General features: G+C 38.7%; 1 protein-coding gene across 1 annotated transcript in view; it reads left to right on the forward strand.

Annotated features, from left to right (window-relative positions):
- The first annotated feature begins 875 nt into the window (after positions 1-875).
- LOC145394535 ((3R)-3-hydroxyacyl-CoA dehydrogenase-like) overlaps positions 876-12,419 on the forward strand; it is a 45,213-nt gene continuing 33,669 nt past the window's right edge. The window contains exon 1 of the mRNA XM_080268371.1: positions 876-1,020. Within this exon, the coding sequence (XP_080124497.1) occupies positions 876-1,020 (145 nt within the window). The remainder of the gene's footprint in view (positions 1,021-12,419) is intronic.

Genomic DNA, 12,419 nt, shown 5'->3' on the forward strand with positions numbered 1-12,419 from the left:
TCCTTTTAAGGACAGCGTCCCTTTGGAAACCTGCCTGTCATTTTATTTTCCTAAGGAAATGGACAGTGTAAACCTGTCCTTTTTATTCGCTTTCTGCTGTTTACAAATCGACAGTAGATAGTTTAGTATATATTTATGTAGCCAGTGTTGACATGCTGAACTAGCTACTCGTACTAGACGTATCAGAGTGTAGTCATGAATGGTATGTGCAGTTAACAGAGTGACGGAGTTGACAAAGTGAGAGAGGCGGGAGTGGAAGGTTGTTGAAGGCATGTTAGGAGGGCATGTTTTCCGCACGACCTGTTAAGCCATACGATCTGGGGACAAAGGTGTATGATGTCCTCTGTCCCATGCTGGGGAAGTGCAGCTCAACTTATACTTTTAAAACAGGTTATTGCCACTTTTATCTACTGTCTAATTATAATACCTTATACATTCTTCCTCATTTTACAACTTATGTAAATATATTTGCTGAAAGTGTGTGGCAAGACCTACCACCCCCTTTTGTTGTATACTGTACCTGCTTTGCATAATTTTACAGCTAAACCTACCAACCAGCCAATAAACCAACTAGTCATCAACATTCTCTCTCTCTCTCTCTCTCTCTCTCTCTCTCTCTCTCTCTCTCTCTCTCATACTGTACATACAGTATCTATATTTATCTGTATGTCTATCCATGTCTATATCTATGTCTATCTATATTTATCTGTCTATCTATCTATCTATCCATCTATCTGTATATATATATTTATATATATACACAAGTATATATACATGTTATGTGTATAAGCATAAATATAAATACATATGTAAGTCCTTATTTCCCTGAACTTGTCATTTTTTCACCGAGTCCGTCATATTTTGTGGTGCAACGTATGGCAACCCTGTACTGCCAATATAAGGCTCTCAATGCGGTAGCGTGGCGCAAGTGTGAGCCAGTCGTTATGGAAGCATCAGCAGACACAACCACCATCACTACTTCGCCATGCACACTCGCAGGCAGAATAGCTTTCGTCACAGGTAACATTGTATGCACTTCATGTACAGCAGCTTGTTTTCATCCGTTGAATGAAGTGTTGTTAATTCGTTTTTGCTACTTCTTCAAGGCACTGGAGAGGGATGCCTTCATGTGGTGGCACTGATATAACCGTTCGGCTGAATAGCCTGGATATATAAACGTCCCTCAGCTGTATCCTTATCCCTCCGAAGTAGAATGGTGGTCTGTCTGAGGACAAATTCAGCCTTCAGTCCATCAGATTCCCGTTACAGATAAACATGGGGCTACAAGATTTACTACTACTGCTGCTGCTGCCTCAAGATGATTATTTTTAATATGGGAGAGCCAATATATAGTGATGGGTAATGAAAGTTACATCATACTTCACCATGTCGAAAAATATTCTAAACTTAATGTCTGTAAGTAGCGAGAATATAAGGGAAAGATACGTTATCGGTGTGTACGAAGAAATTCTTCTGGCTTAACCAGCATCATATTTGGGTAAGAGAATTTAACAAATGCCTTATGCTGGAACTGGTGTAAAATTTATGGTAAGTTCTTCAGTATGAAAAGTCTTCCCTTAAGTGAATAAAATCGTCCATCAGCAGCAAGAATAGTGTCCAAAAACGCCAGCGGATATAAAGGGTTAATGACTGATTTTTTCATTTACATACTTATTTTTGCAAGCAGTGTCAATATTTTATATTTTAATATTAATCCTTCACTATTATGGCGTATCAATAAATTTATTCTCGCCAACTCTAGATAGTTTAATGCATTTAGGAGAGGCCTTTTGACATGAATGAAGGCTTTATTTCAGACTTATAGTGCGAAAGACCTCGACTAAGAAATTCTTTTAGAAATACAAATAAATTTTAAAATGAGTAAAAAGTATGTTAGTGTAACACGTAAAATAAACTGGTAAGGAAGATGAGGCAGTGAGTGGTGTTGCCAGATCCAGAGCTACAACTACCACTAAACATGCATTCACAAACAGCTAGATTCCAAGGAGGCCATGGCAGGCTTTTAGGGTGGCTATAGCGGACTAGCGTAAGTATAAGTCAGTGTGTCTGTGAAATCACACTTGAGTCCTTGCCATTTTCCATAACATATTTACGTGATTCTGCTTTCTCCACCCTTCTACACATAAAAAGTAAAAGCCGAAAGTTGCTGGAGGTGGACCCAGATATTAGATGTGCGATGCCAGTGACTTAACCACGAACCAGTCGACTGACTGAAAGCAGTGCCATCCATCCCATTGGTATGTAACAAAATATGCATTCCGATTGATCGCTGTAAGATTTAAAATAATGGAGAACACCATAAGTTTTTTTTCTTTTTTTTATAAGGGGCTTGCGAGAAAACTGAAGTGGGGCCACGAGGATGTTAAGATCCCCACAAGTGGGGAATGAAGTGAAAAAGTTTGAGAAACACTGAACAAGAATGACTGTAAATAATAAATAAATCCAGGAAATCGTTAAAGTGCCTACAATCACTGGAATATCGCTGACATTTTGTAGAAATGTCCTGTAGCTAGATTTCGTTAATATCTGGATCTAGAATAAAAACGCATAATTTGGAACACCATTGGAGATCTCCGCAGCTGATGATAATACAGGCACTTCTCATTGCCGTATTTGCAAGCAGTGTTGCCAGATATACTCAGTCATATTTCCCTAGATCCACCCTCAATATTTCCCTTTTTGCCGTTAAATTTCTCTAGGTTGCTTTAATTTGCAAAAATTGTGATGATATACTGGTGCATGAATTTACAGAGTAGCAAAATAGTCACAGCAGAGTACAGTACTTACAATTTAGTGTTTAGGGCCTTCGGTTTTGTAGCCTTTTTGCATCCTCGTAAGATGGCTAGGAAAAATGTTGAAACTGTTACATGAAGCAGGTTTGAAGGTTACTTTTGCATGAAGCAGCCCATTGAGGGTTAATGAGTTGAACTGGTTCCTTGTTTTTGTTTTCATTAAGTTAATCTAAAAAAAAAATACTCTCCACCACAGCACTTGCGTGAAGCAAACACATCAGTTTCATCATGAAACTTCCAAGCGGGGGAAACAATGGTGAATTATCTCTTTCCTTCATGTTGTTTACTTTCATTCAAAACTTGCACATATTCATATCACTTTCCACACCCAAGTCCGTGTTGCGCAGCAAACGCCATTCAGTGTCAGGTTCATTTATACACCCCACAGGAATCAGGTTAGGAAAGTGAGATGCTAGGGGAACGACAGACATAACAGTTTTCTTCAGGTCACTTTGAGGGTCCATGGCCTCGAGATTTTGCAGAACTGGGTCAGTTTAAATCTCTTCATTATTTGAGACTCTCCTTCATCATAGAAATCAAGGCATGTTATTCTGAAGTTGTGCACTAGCTGCCTGTGGTCAGGGTTCCTGTAAAGTGACACTGTTACTCGACCACCAAGGTACATTTCCTCCAGTGGGAGAAAGTTGGCTGGATCTCTGAACCATACATTACATACTGTTAGTGCCTCATAGGTAGTCTGGCTTGATGTAACATTCTAAGATGGTTGACAAATGTGACTCATTTGTAAATCATATGACTATATATATATAGATAGATAGATAGATAGATAGATATATAGAGAGAGAAAACTTCATGTCGATTTCCCTAGATTTTGACTAGTTTTTACTTTTCTTCCCTTTTCCCTCTGGGGGTCAGTTTTTCCCTAGAAAAGGGAAATTTCCCTAGACCTGGCAACACTGCTTGCAAGTTACCATGATGATTTATCGCCGGTTGCCTGAGTGGCTTACCCTAGGGCAGACGATTCAAGGGCTCGTATTCTCGTCGGTTGAGGAAGCTCCTTAACATTTTCTCCAAAGCGATTTATTTTGTTTATTACACCTCACTGTCTTCTCCTGTTTTATATAAATCCTTCCAATATCGCCATACTACCCATCAGTAACGCACAAATAGATATTAATCATCCATATTCAGAAATGAATCGTGAAAGGAGGTGGTGTTAGGAATCTTTCTTAGGCGACGAGAATACGGGCCAAGGTCAGTCGGCGTACAGATAATATACAAGTCTCTTACCAGGTTGACGAATGAAGAAGTGAAGGAACGTTGTGGGGTGGATGTGGATGTGGTTGAGAAGATAAGGAGAAAATAATACACTGAGGTGGTTTGGAGATGTGGAGAGAATGGAGAATGAAAGACTGACTAAGAGGGTGTATGTAGGTGAGGTAGAGGGAGGGGTAGACCGAGGATGAGGAGGAGGGATGGAGTTGAGAGGTATATGAGGGAGGGGGGAGTGAGTTGGGGGGAAGGTAGTCAAATGGTGGGTGACAGACCGACTTGGAGGCGTTTTTTCTGCAGCCACACTTTGCGGGATTAGGGCATCGGGCTATAGATAGATAGATAGACTCTTACCAGCCACTGCATGACAAGTTGTTTGAGTCTATTCTTGGTGCTGCCACACGATTGCATTCCACCTGGGAAAGCGCCTTAACACTGAAGGAGTTAATGAATGATATAGCAGACCCTCCGAATCGAAAACTCTTTCGTCAGCTGTGTATAATAATGAGACCCATAATATAACAAATTCCTTACTCGGACTGAAGGTGCTAATGATAAAGTCCGTTTGATATTTAGTATCGCTACCGCCAGACGATTTAATATTGCTTCGGGCGATTGAAGGTGATGGATATTCAAACAATGTGCTGATAGGCCCTAGTCTTCTGTTTCCTTGTAGCTGACATTATTTATTGTACAAACTGTCAGATAATTGTATGATGAAAATACCAACACAAGAAGTAAATAATCAGGTGAGAAAGTAGCTTACCAATTACTGTCTTTAGTTACATGCATTGTTCTGTAGAGTATGAGAAATTGTTCATCAAAATTATATATCTTGAGAGTAACACTGAAAACTAAACAATAATATACCAAAGAAAACTAATAATTAGTTAACGTCTTCATATAAATATAATGTTCGTATATTACATGTGACTCATGTATATATATATTATATGATGGAAAATATTTCGTATTGAAAATAGCTGAAATTTTTCAATGTTTTAATCCCAAACTCAAAATTAGTTAAAAAAAAAAAAAAACTATAGCAATAAAAATAGCAACATTCAAACACGTTTCCCATGCTTCCAAAAAGCATTTTTTAGCCTGCCTCTTGAATATGGCGTCAGGTGCATCTCTGCTTGTGGTCCAACAAAGATCTACAAAAAGTGGTGAATTCGAATTTCCTTTATATATATATATATATATATATATATATATATATATATATATATATATATATATATATATATATATATATATATATATATATATATATATTCCACCAGAACATGTCTAGAATTATATATATATATATATATATATATATATATATATATATATATATATATATATATATATTATTCCACCAGAACATATCTAGAATTATATATATATATATATATATATATATATATATATATATATATATATATATATATATATAATTCTAGACATGTTCTGGTGGAATCTTTCCCCGTGCTCGTCACTTACTGGAACACAATTTTCTGGGAAAAAGTTGAGGTGCGAATGTCAGTGTATTTTTAAGGAGCTGCTGCAATCCAATTACCTGTATGCCTGCAACGTGTTTTCGATGAGATGCTGATAGTTTTCATCTCTCTTTGTTTCCCAAGAAGCCTTCAAGAACCAATCGGAAGTCTCCCCATGCTTGTTTTTGCACATCACTCAATATTTCATCAAATCTTTCATCTCTGAGAAGTCCTCATATTTATGGTCATACAAACACTCCTGCCTTTATTTTTCCCGCTCTGGGTGTTGTGAATTTCGTTTTTAGATGCCAGCGATCAGCACTAGTTTTATCCAAGGCTTTGACGAAAATCTTCGTTAATCCCAGCTTAATAAGCAAAGAGGGTAGAAGTATCTTATTAGGATCCAGTTGAGGAAGATTCAGTTCGTTTTCCTTTCCAGAATTCAAAGTATTGCAGGGTGGGCAATCCTTCTTGTTCCAATGAAACCCCCTGGCCCAACTATCCCATTCACAGAGGAAGCAGCAGTATTTAGTGTTGCCAGGTTGCAATACAAGTAAAAGTTAGACAACCTACAAAGCACAGTACTGCAGTTAATTATGCTGTCCATATTAATAAAATGCAACAGTTTAAAGTTTTCATATGTTCCATTCATGCTGACTGCATGTCCTGGTAGATTTAACAGTAACTTATTTCCATTGTGCAGTAGAACGGCTTTCAAGCTGTATTTTAAAGAATCAATAAAAAATCTTCAGTCTTCGGTTTTGTGATCATAGCTTCTGTCAGCCCATTTACGTCGTTACATGCAACAAAAGTCCCAACTTTTGTGTAGAATGGAGTAAATTCTTTGGGTCGATTTGTAAATATGGACAAAAGAGTGTAATAAATAGGTTTCAGCCTTGTAGTCATGATCCAAGAAGCTCTGCTTTGCATATAGGAAGCTGTAGATCTCGAACCAGATCATTCAGTTTACACTATGTGATCATGTGGGGTTCAGTTGTACAGTCAGAAGCATAAGTGGAATCCCCAAATCTAGAAGGCTCAATTATCACGTTGATCTTACTCATGTTCAGATTCAAACTGTAGGAATCCGGTGGCTGTGGAGCAGGAAATTGATCTTCATGGGAAGCTGGGTCTATTGCAGACGGAATATTCTGGTAGTCAAACTGTTTAGTCATTTTTTTTTCTCACATTTGGACACTGACGCACTCGAGACACGAAACAAAAGTAACAATTGCATGAGTGGTCAGTTGGCTCCCTCCAGACTACTGCAATAGCGAAAGGCATCGACTTCCTTTTTTGTTTAGCCATTGTTGGAGATTTGAAGCACATGCATTGCAACAAACATGCGGTGTCCAGTTCTTGTACTGGTTTCTTACTGCACAGCCAAAATACTACATTTACACTTTCTTGATGATAGGCGTGATTGTCTGCTTCTGTGATTTCAGTGTGACATTGCTACATGTTTTTTTTTTCTTTTATGTAAGGAAGAAGGAACCAAAGGCAACGAACCCGCAAAACTGTTCCTTGCAAGAGATAAACAAAATACAAGAGAGAGCCAAATTCAAGATCCAATCATTTCGAAATGCCTGGACATACTGCGTTTGTAAGACTGAAGATCATAGGAAACAGTAAATACAGACAGAGGGAGACAGTTCCAGAGTTGACCTGTTGCATAAATGAAGAACTGGGATTAACGGTTAACTCTTGCATTAGAGAGTGCGACAGGAAAGGGATGAGAGTTTGTTGCTAGACGGGTGCGTAGCACCCGTCGTAGAGGTGGAGGAATGCATGAAGACAGTTCAGACGAGCACCTCTGTACCCCCGTACCTCCCCTCTAGGCCTCTCCCCCTCCACCCCAACCCACCACCCACTGTAGTATGTCGTCCACTTACCTCCCTCCCCTCCCTCGCCCACCCACAGTATTATAAGTCATTATTACTATTCATGTCCCGTGTTATCGTTCAATACCAGATTATTAGTTAACTGCATACACCGATGCACGAAACAATGTGTGGTTTTCATGTTTTTTTTAATGTTATTTTTTCTTTGGTGGGGGAAGCACGTTACTGGCACAATTATGTACCTGCAGAAGGTTTTTTGCATATGCTTATCCTTTTAATACTCTTTGTTTATCAAAGCATAAGTCACTCTCTGTGGTGTAGAGTTTCAGCTGAGTCTCGGGCAATCTCAGCTGTGATTAGCACCGAGGTAATTATCTCTCTTGACCTCGTGACCCCTCCACCGCGTGTGTCAAAAGTTTTACAGCTTTTCCCAGGCTTTTCCTGTTAGGTTTGTCATAATTTGCTGTATTTTTTATGTTGAAGTCTATTGGAATACTTTTCCCGGTATTGCCTTGCTAGTTCAAGACAGTTTTATTTATTTCCAGCCTCCTACTTGCCCCGTTATCGCTTGTGTGGGAGTGGGCTGTCTTTTGCCGTTACTGTGGCTCACCTCAGGGCTAATTCTCCCATGAGCCGACAATTTGTCCTATGCATTATCCATATATATATATATATATATATATATATATATATATATATATATATATATATATATATATATATATATATATATATATATATATATATATATGCTTTCCTTTGCAATATCATTGCATTTGCTATATTATATATATGCCATGCGACCATAGCATATGGCCTGTGTCAATATTGCCGGCTATTTTTAGCCTGACCCTGGTGTCCCAGTATTTCGCAATAATGGCTTGTACAGATATGCTAAACTGCTGTTTTTTCATGTCCTTTACAGTGGTTGAGGAACACCGACATAATTATTGTGCATGCTATTGTTTGAAAAACACAATGGAGTGGTAAAATTATGAAGGGTGGGGTAGGGGGTAGGGGGTAATGGGGAGGGGAGGAAGAGGGGGGGTGATGGGAGCGGGCGAGGAAGGTCATGGGAGGGGCGGGAAGGAATGAGGGAGGGAAGGGTGGGGGTGCATAGAAAACTGAAGTCGCTCCGCCTGGAAGGGTAACTTTTTTCAGTTTTGATGGGCTATAGCTCATGAACCAGTTGGTCTAAAATGCTCTGGTTTGCGGAATAACGTGTGTAAATTCAAGCTCTAAACCTTGGGCATGAATTTTTTTACTTCTGTAAGAGTTGAAAAATCGGGTCCATATACTGTACTGGTTTTCAGGGAAGTTCGATCAATCGAATTGCGTATCCTAGCGGTTAAGCTGTTGCTGTTTTTCCTTCATTTCCCCCATGAAAGCATCTACCTGTCTTTGCATCCTCAGTTGTAATTCTCTCTGTTGCTTCTGTAATGCCTCTTGAAGCTGTTCATTTTATTCTTTTTGTTCTTCACTTTGTGTCTCTAATTGTTCACTCTGTGCCTGCAGTGTTTTGATTTCTTTCTGTCTTTCATTTTGGGCCTTTAACTGCACACTTTGTGCATGGAACAGTTTCATGATTGAAGCCAATGACACCTCGTCCTGCCTAGCCTGGCTTCTCGTCTGTACACCTGCCTCCATGTCAAAGGTTTGACTCACTGCAGCACTTTATGATCCACACTCCTGACACCACTGTTACACTGCCACATGTTCCAACAGCAGTAGATTAGTATAAGAAGCTCCAACAGCAGTATATCAGTATAGGAAGGACATTGCCCAGTGAGTTGTTCTTCCTATAGGCAGCCTTTCAGTGTACAACAACACAGCAGCACAGGCACTGAAAATAAACATTGGCTTCTAAAGTTCACTGTCTTTAATTTCCAGATAATTACACTTAATGCTTGCCATCTACACTGTTTTCACAAGCACCAAAGAAATACAAACTTCACTAACTGCACTGACACTTAATGCTTCCCAGCAATGCTTCACTATTTTCACAAGAACCGAAGATATAAAGAGTTCACAAACTGCACTTCACTGAACCACAACAAAATGAACTAAAAACTAACTAAAACTGATCTAGTGTCTTTCCCACCCTTATATAAGCTCCCTGTTTACTAGAATCATTTACTACTTCTCCACAGTTCTCGTGCATTCTCAAGGGAGCAACTGTTACAACCATTACCAAATTGGAGACATCCAAAACATACCAGAATTTACATACACTGCATAACACTCAACTGCATAATTTAAGTCACATAAATAAAACATTACAGAGAAAAGGAGCACAAAAATTATTGTATACCGCACAAAATACTTCCACTCACAAATACAGGCTATCTGGGACTGTGATGCATAGCGGAACCATGGGAAACATCGGAAATTCTCCAGCACTACCTAACTAGAGGACCCTACTTCTTAACAATATATTCTGAAGTATTTCATTCATTACCAAGGGACTCTCCTAAGCTAAAGAAATCGTCTGGAAGCAGTAGCAATGAACTTAAAACAACGTCCTCTATATGAATTGGTTGATGTTTTAGTCATCATGGCAGAGTTCTCAGTATCACTTGGCCCTGTAAGATGCCATGGCCAGGAGGAAACAGAGGGGTTCGACCACCATTGTACATTACTGTTCATTACTTCACATTATTGCACTAGCTTTATGTCGTGGTTCTGTACAGTATTCGCAGGCATTTACAACAGACGCCAACATTACTCTCTCTCTCTCTCTCTCTCTCTCTCTCTCTCTCATATACAGATTACAGTGCTAAATCATTCCACTAGTCCAAAGTTCACGCTGCCCTTTCCTCCCTCCCTAGTGCACACACACACACACACACACAGACTGGCCTTGTGCCAGTCATGCAGGGTTGCCTGGTTTTCCTTTTAAGGACAGCGTCCCTTTGGAAACCTGCCTGTCATTTCATTTTCCTAAGGAAATGGACAGTGTAAACCTGTCCTTTTTATTCGCTTTCTGCTGTTTACAAATCGACAGTAGATAGTTTAGTATATATTTATGCAGCCAGTGTTGACATGCTGAACTAGCTACTCGTACTAGACGCATCAGAGTGTAGCCATGAATGGCATGTGCAATTAACAGAGTGACGGAGTTGACAAAGTGAGAGAGGCGGGAGTGGAAGGTTGTTGAAGGCATGTTAGGAGGGCATGTTTTCCGCAGGACCTGTTAAGCCATACGATCTGGGGACAAAGGTGTATGATGTCCTCTGTCCCATGCTGGGGAAGTGCAGCTCAACTTATACTTTTAAAACAGGTTATTGCCACTTTTATCTACTGTCTAATTATAATACCTTATACATTCTTCCTCATTTTACAACTTATGAAAATATATTTGCTGAAAGTGTGTGGCAACACCTACCACCCCCTATTCTTGTATACTGTACCTACTTTGCATAATTTTACAGCTAAACCTACCAACCAGCCAATAAACCAACCAGTCATCAACATTCCCTCTCTCTCTCTCTCTCTCTCTCTCTCTCTCTCTCTCTCTCTCTCTCTCTCTCTCATACTGTACATACCGTATCTATATTTATCTGTCTATATCTATATCTCTATCTATATATCTACCTATCTATCTATCCATTTATCTGTATATATATATTTATATATATACACAAGAATATATACATATTATGTGTATAAACATAAATATAAATACATATGTAAGTCCCTATTTCCCTGAACTTGTCATTTTTTCACCGAGTCCGTCATATTTTGTGCTGCAACGTCTGGCAACCCTGTACTGCCAATATAAGGCTCTCAATGCGGTAGCGTTGCGCTCTCTTGGTCGAGGCTTTTTTACCATTAGTGTAGGTCTAGTTATTTGTCTCTTAGGATTTAGTATAGGTTAGTGATTTGTCTGTTAGGTGGTTAGTTTTAGGGTCTTTAGATTAGGTATTTTTGATTATAAGTCATATAAGGTTAAAAATATTAAAAAATAAATAAAAATAAAACTACAAAAAAAATAATAAAAAAATTATTATATATATATGTACGTGTGCATGAAAGTGTGTATGTTCATATGCATGGATGTGTGTATGTATGTAAGTATGTATATATATATGTTCGTATATATATGTGTATATATGTCAATATATATACATATATATATTTTGCCTTAATGACCAGGGGCTCAGGCCCCAATGGTCGATAGGCAAAAAAAAAAAAAAAAAAAAAAAAAAAAAAAAAAAAGCGTGGCGCAAGTGTGAGCCAGTCGTTATGGAAGCATCAGCAGACACAACCACCATCACTACTTCGCCATGCACACTCACAGGCAGAATAGCTCTCGTCACAGGTAACATTGTATGCACTTCATGTACAGCAGCTTGTCTTCATCTGTTGAATGAAGTGATGTTAATTCGTTTTTGATACTTCTTCAAGGCACTGGAGAGGGATGCCTTCATGTGGTGGCACTGATATAACCGTTCGGCTGAATAGCCTGGATATACAAACGTCCCTCAGCTGTATCCTTATCCCTCCGAAGTAGAATGGTGGTCTGTCTGAGAAGGACAAATTCAGCCTTCAGTCCATCAGATTCCCGTTACAGATAAACATGGGGCTACAAGATTTACTACTACTGCTGCTGCTGCCTCAAGATGATTATTTTTAATATGGGAGAGCCAATATATAGTGATGGGTGATGAAAGTTACATCATACTTCACCATGTCAAAAAATATTCTAAACTTAATGTCTGTAAGTAGCGAGAATATAAGGGAAAGATACGTTATCGGTGTGTACGAAGAAATTCTTCTGGCTTAACCAGCATCATATTTGGGTAAGAGAATATAACAAATACTGGTGTAAAATTTATGGTAAGTTCTTCAGTACGAAAAGTCTTCCCTTAAGTGAATAAAATCGTCCGTCAGCAGCAAGAATAGTGTTCAAAAACGCCAGCGGATATAAAGGGTTAATGACTGATTTTTTCATTTACATACTTATTTTTGCAAGCAGTGTCAATATTTTATATTTTAATATTAATCCTTCACTATTATGGCGTATCAATAAATTTATTCTCGCC

This window comes from Coenobita brevimanus, chromosome 27 (genome assembly GCF_032717465.1).
Source record: "Coenobita brevimanus isolate Jiangsu-jjx chromosome 27, ASM3271746v2, whole genome shotgun sequence".
NCBI classification, from domain to species: domain Eukaryota; kingdom Metazoa; phylum Arthropoda; class Malacostraca; order Decapoda; family Coenobitidae; genus Coenobita; species Coenobita brevimanus.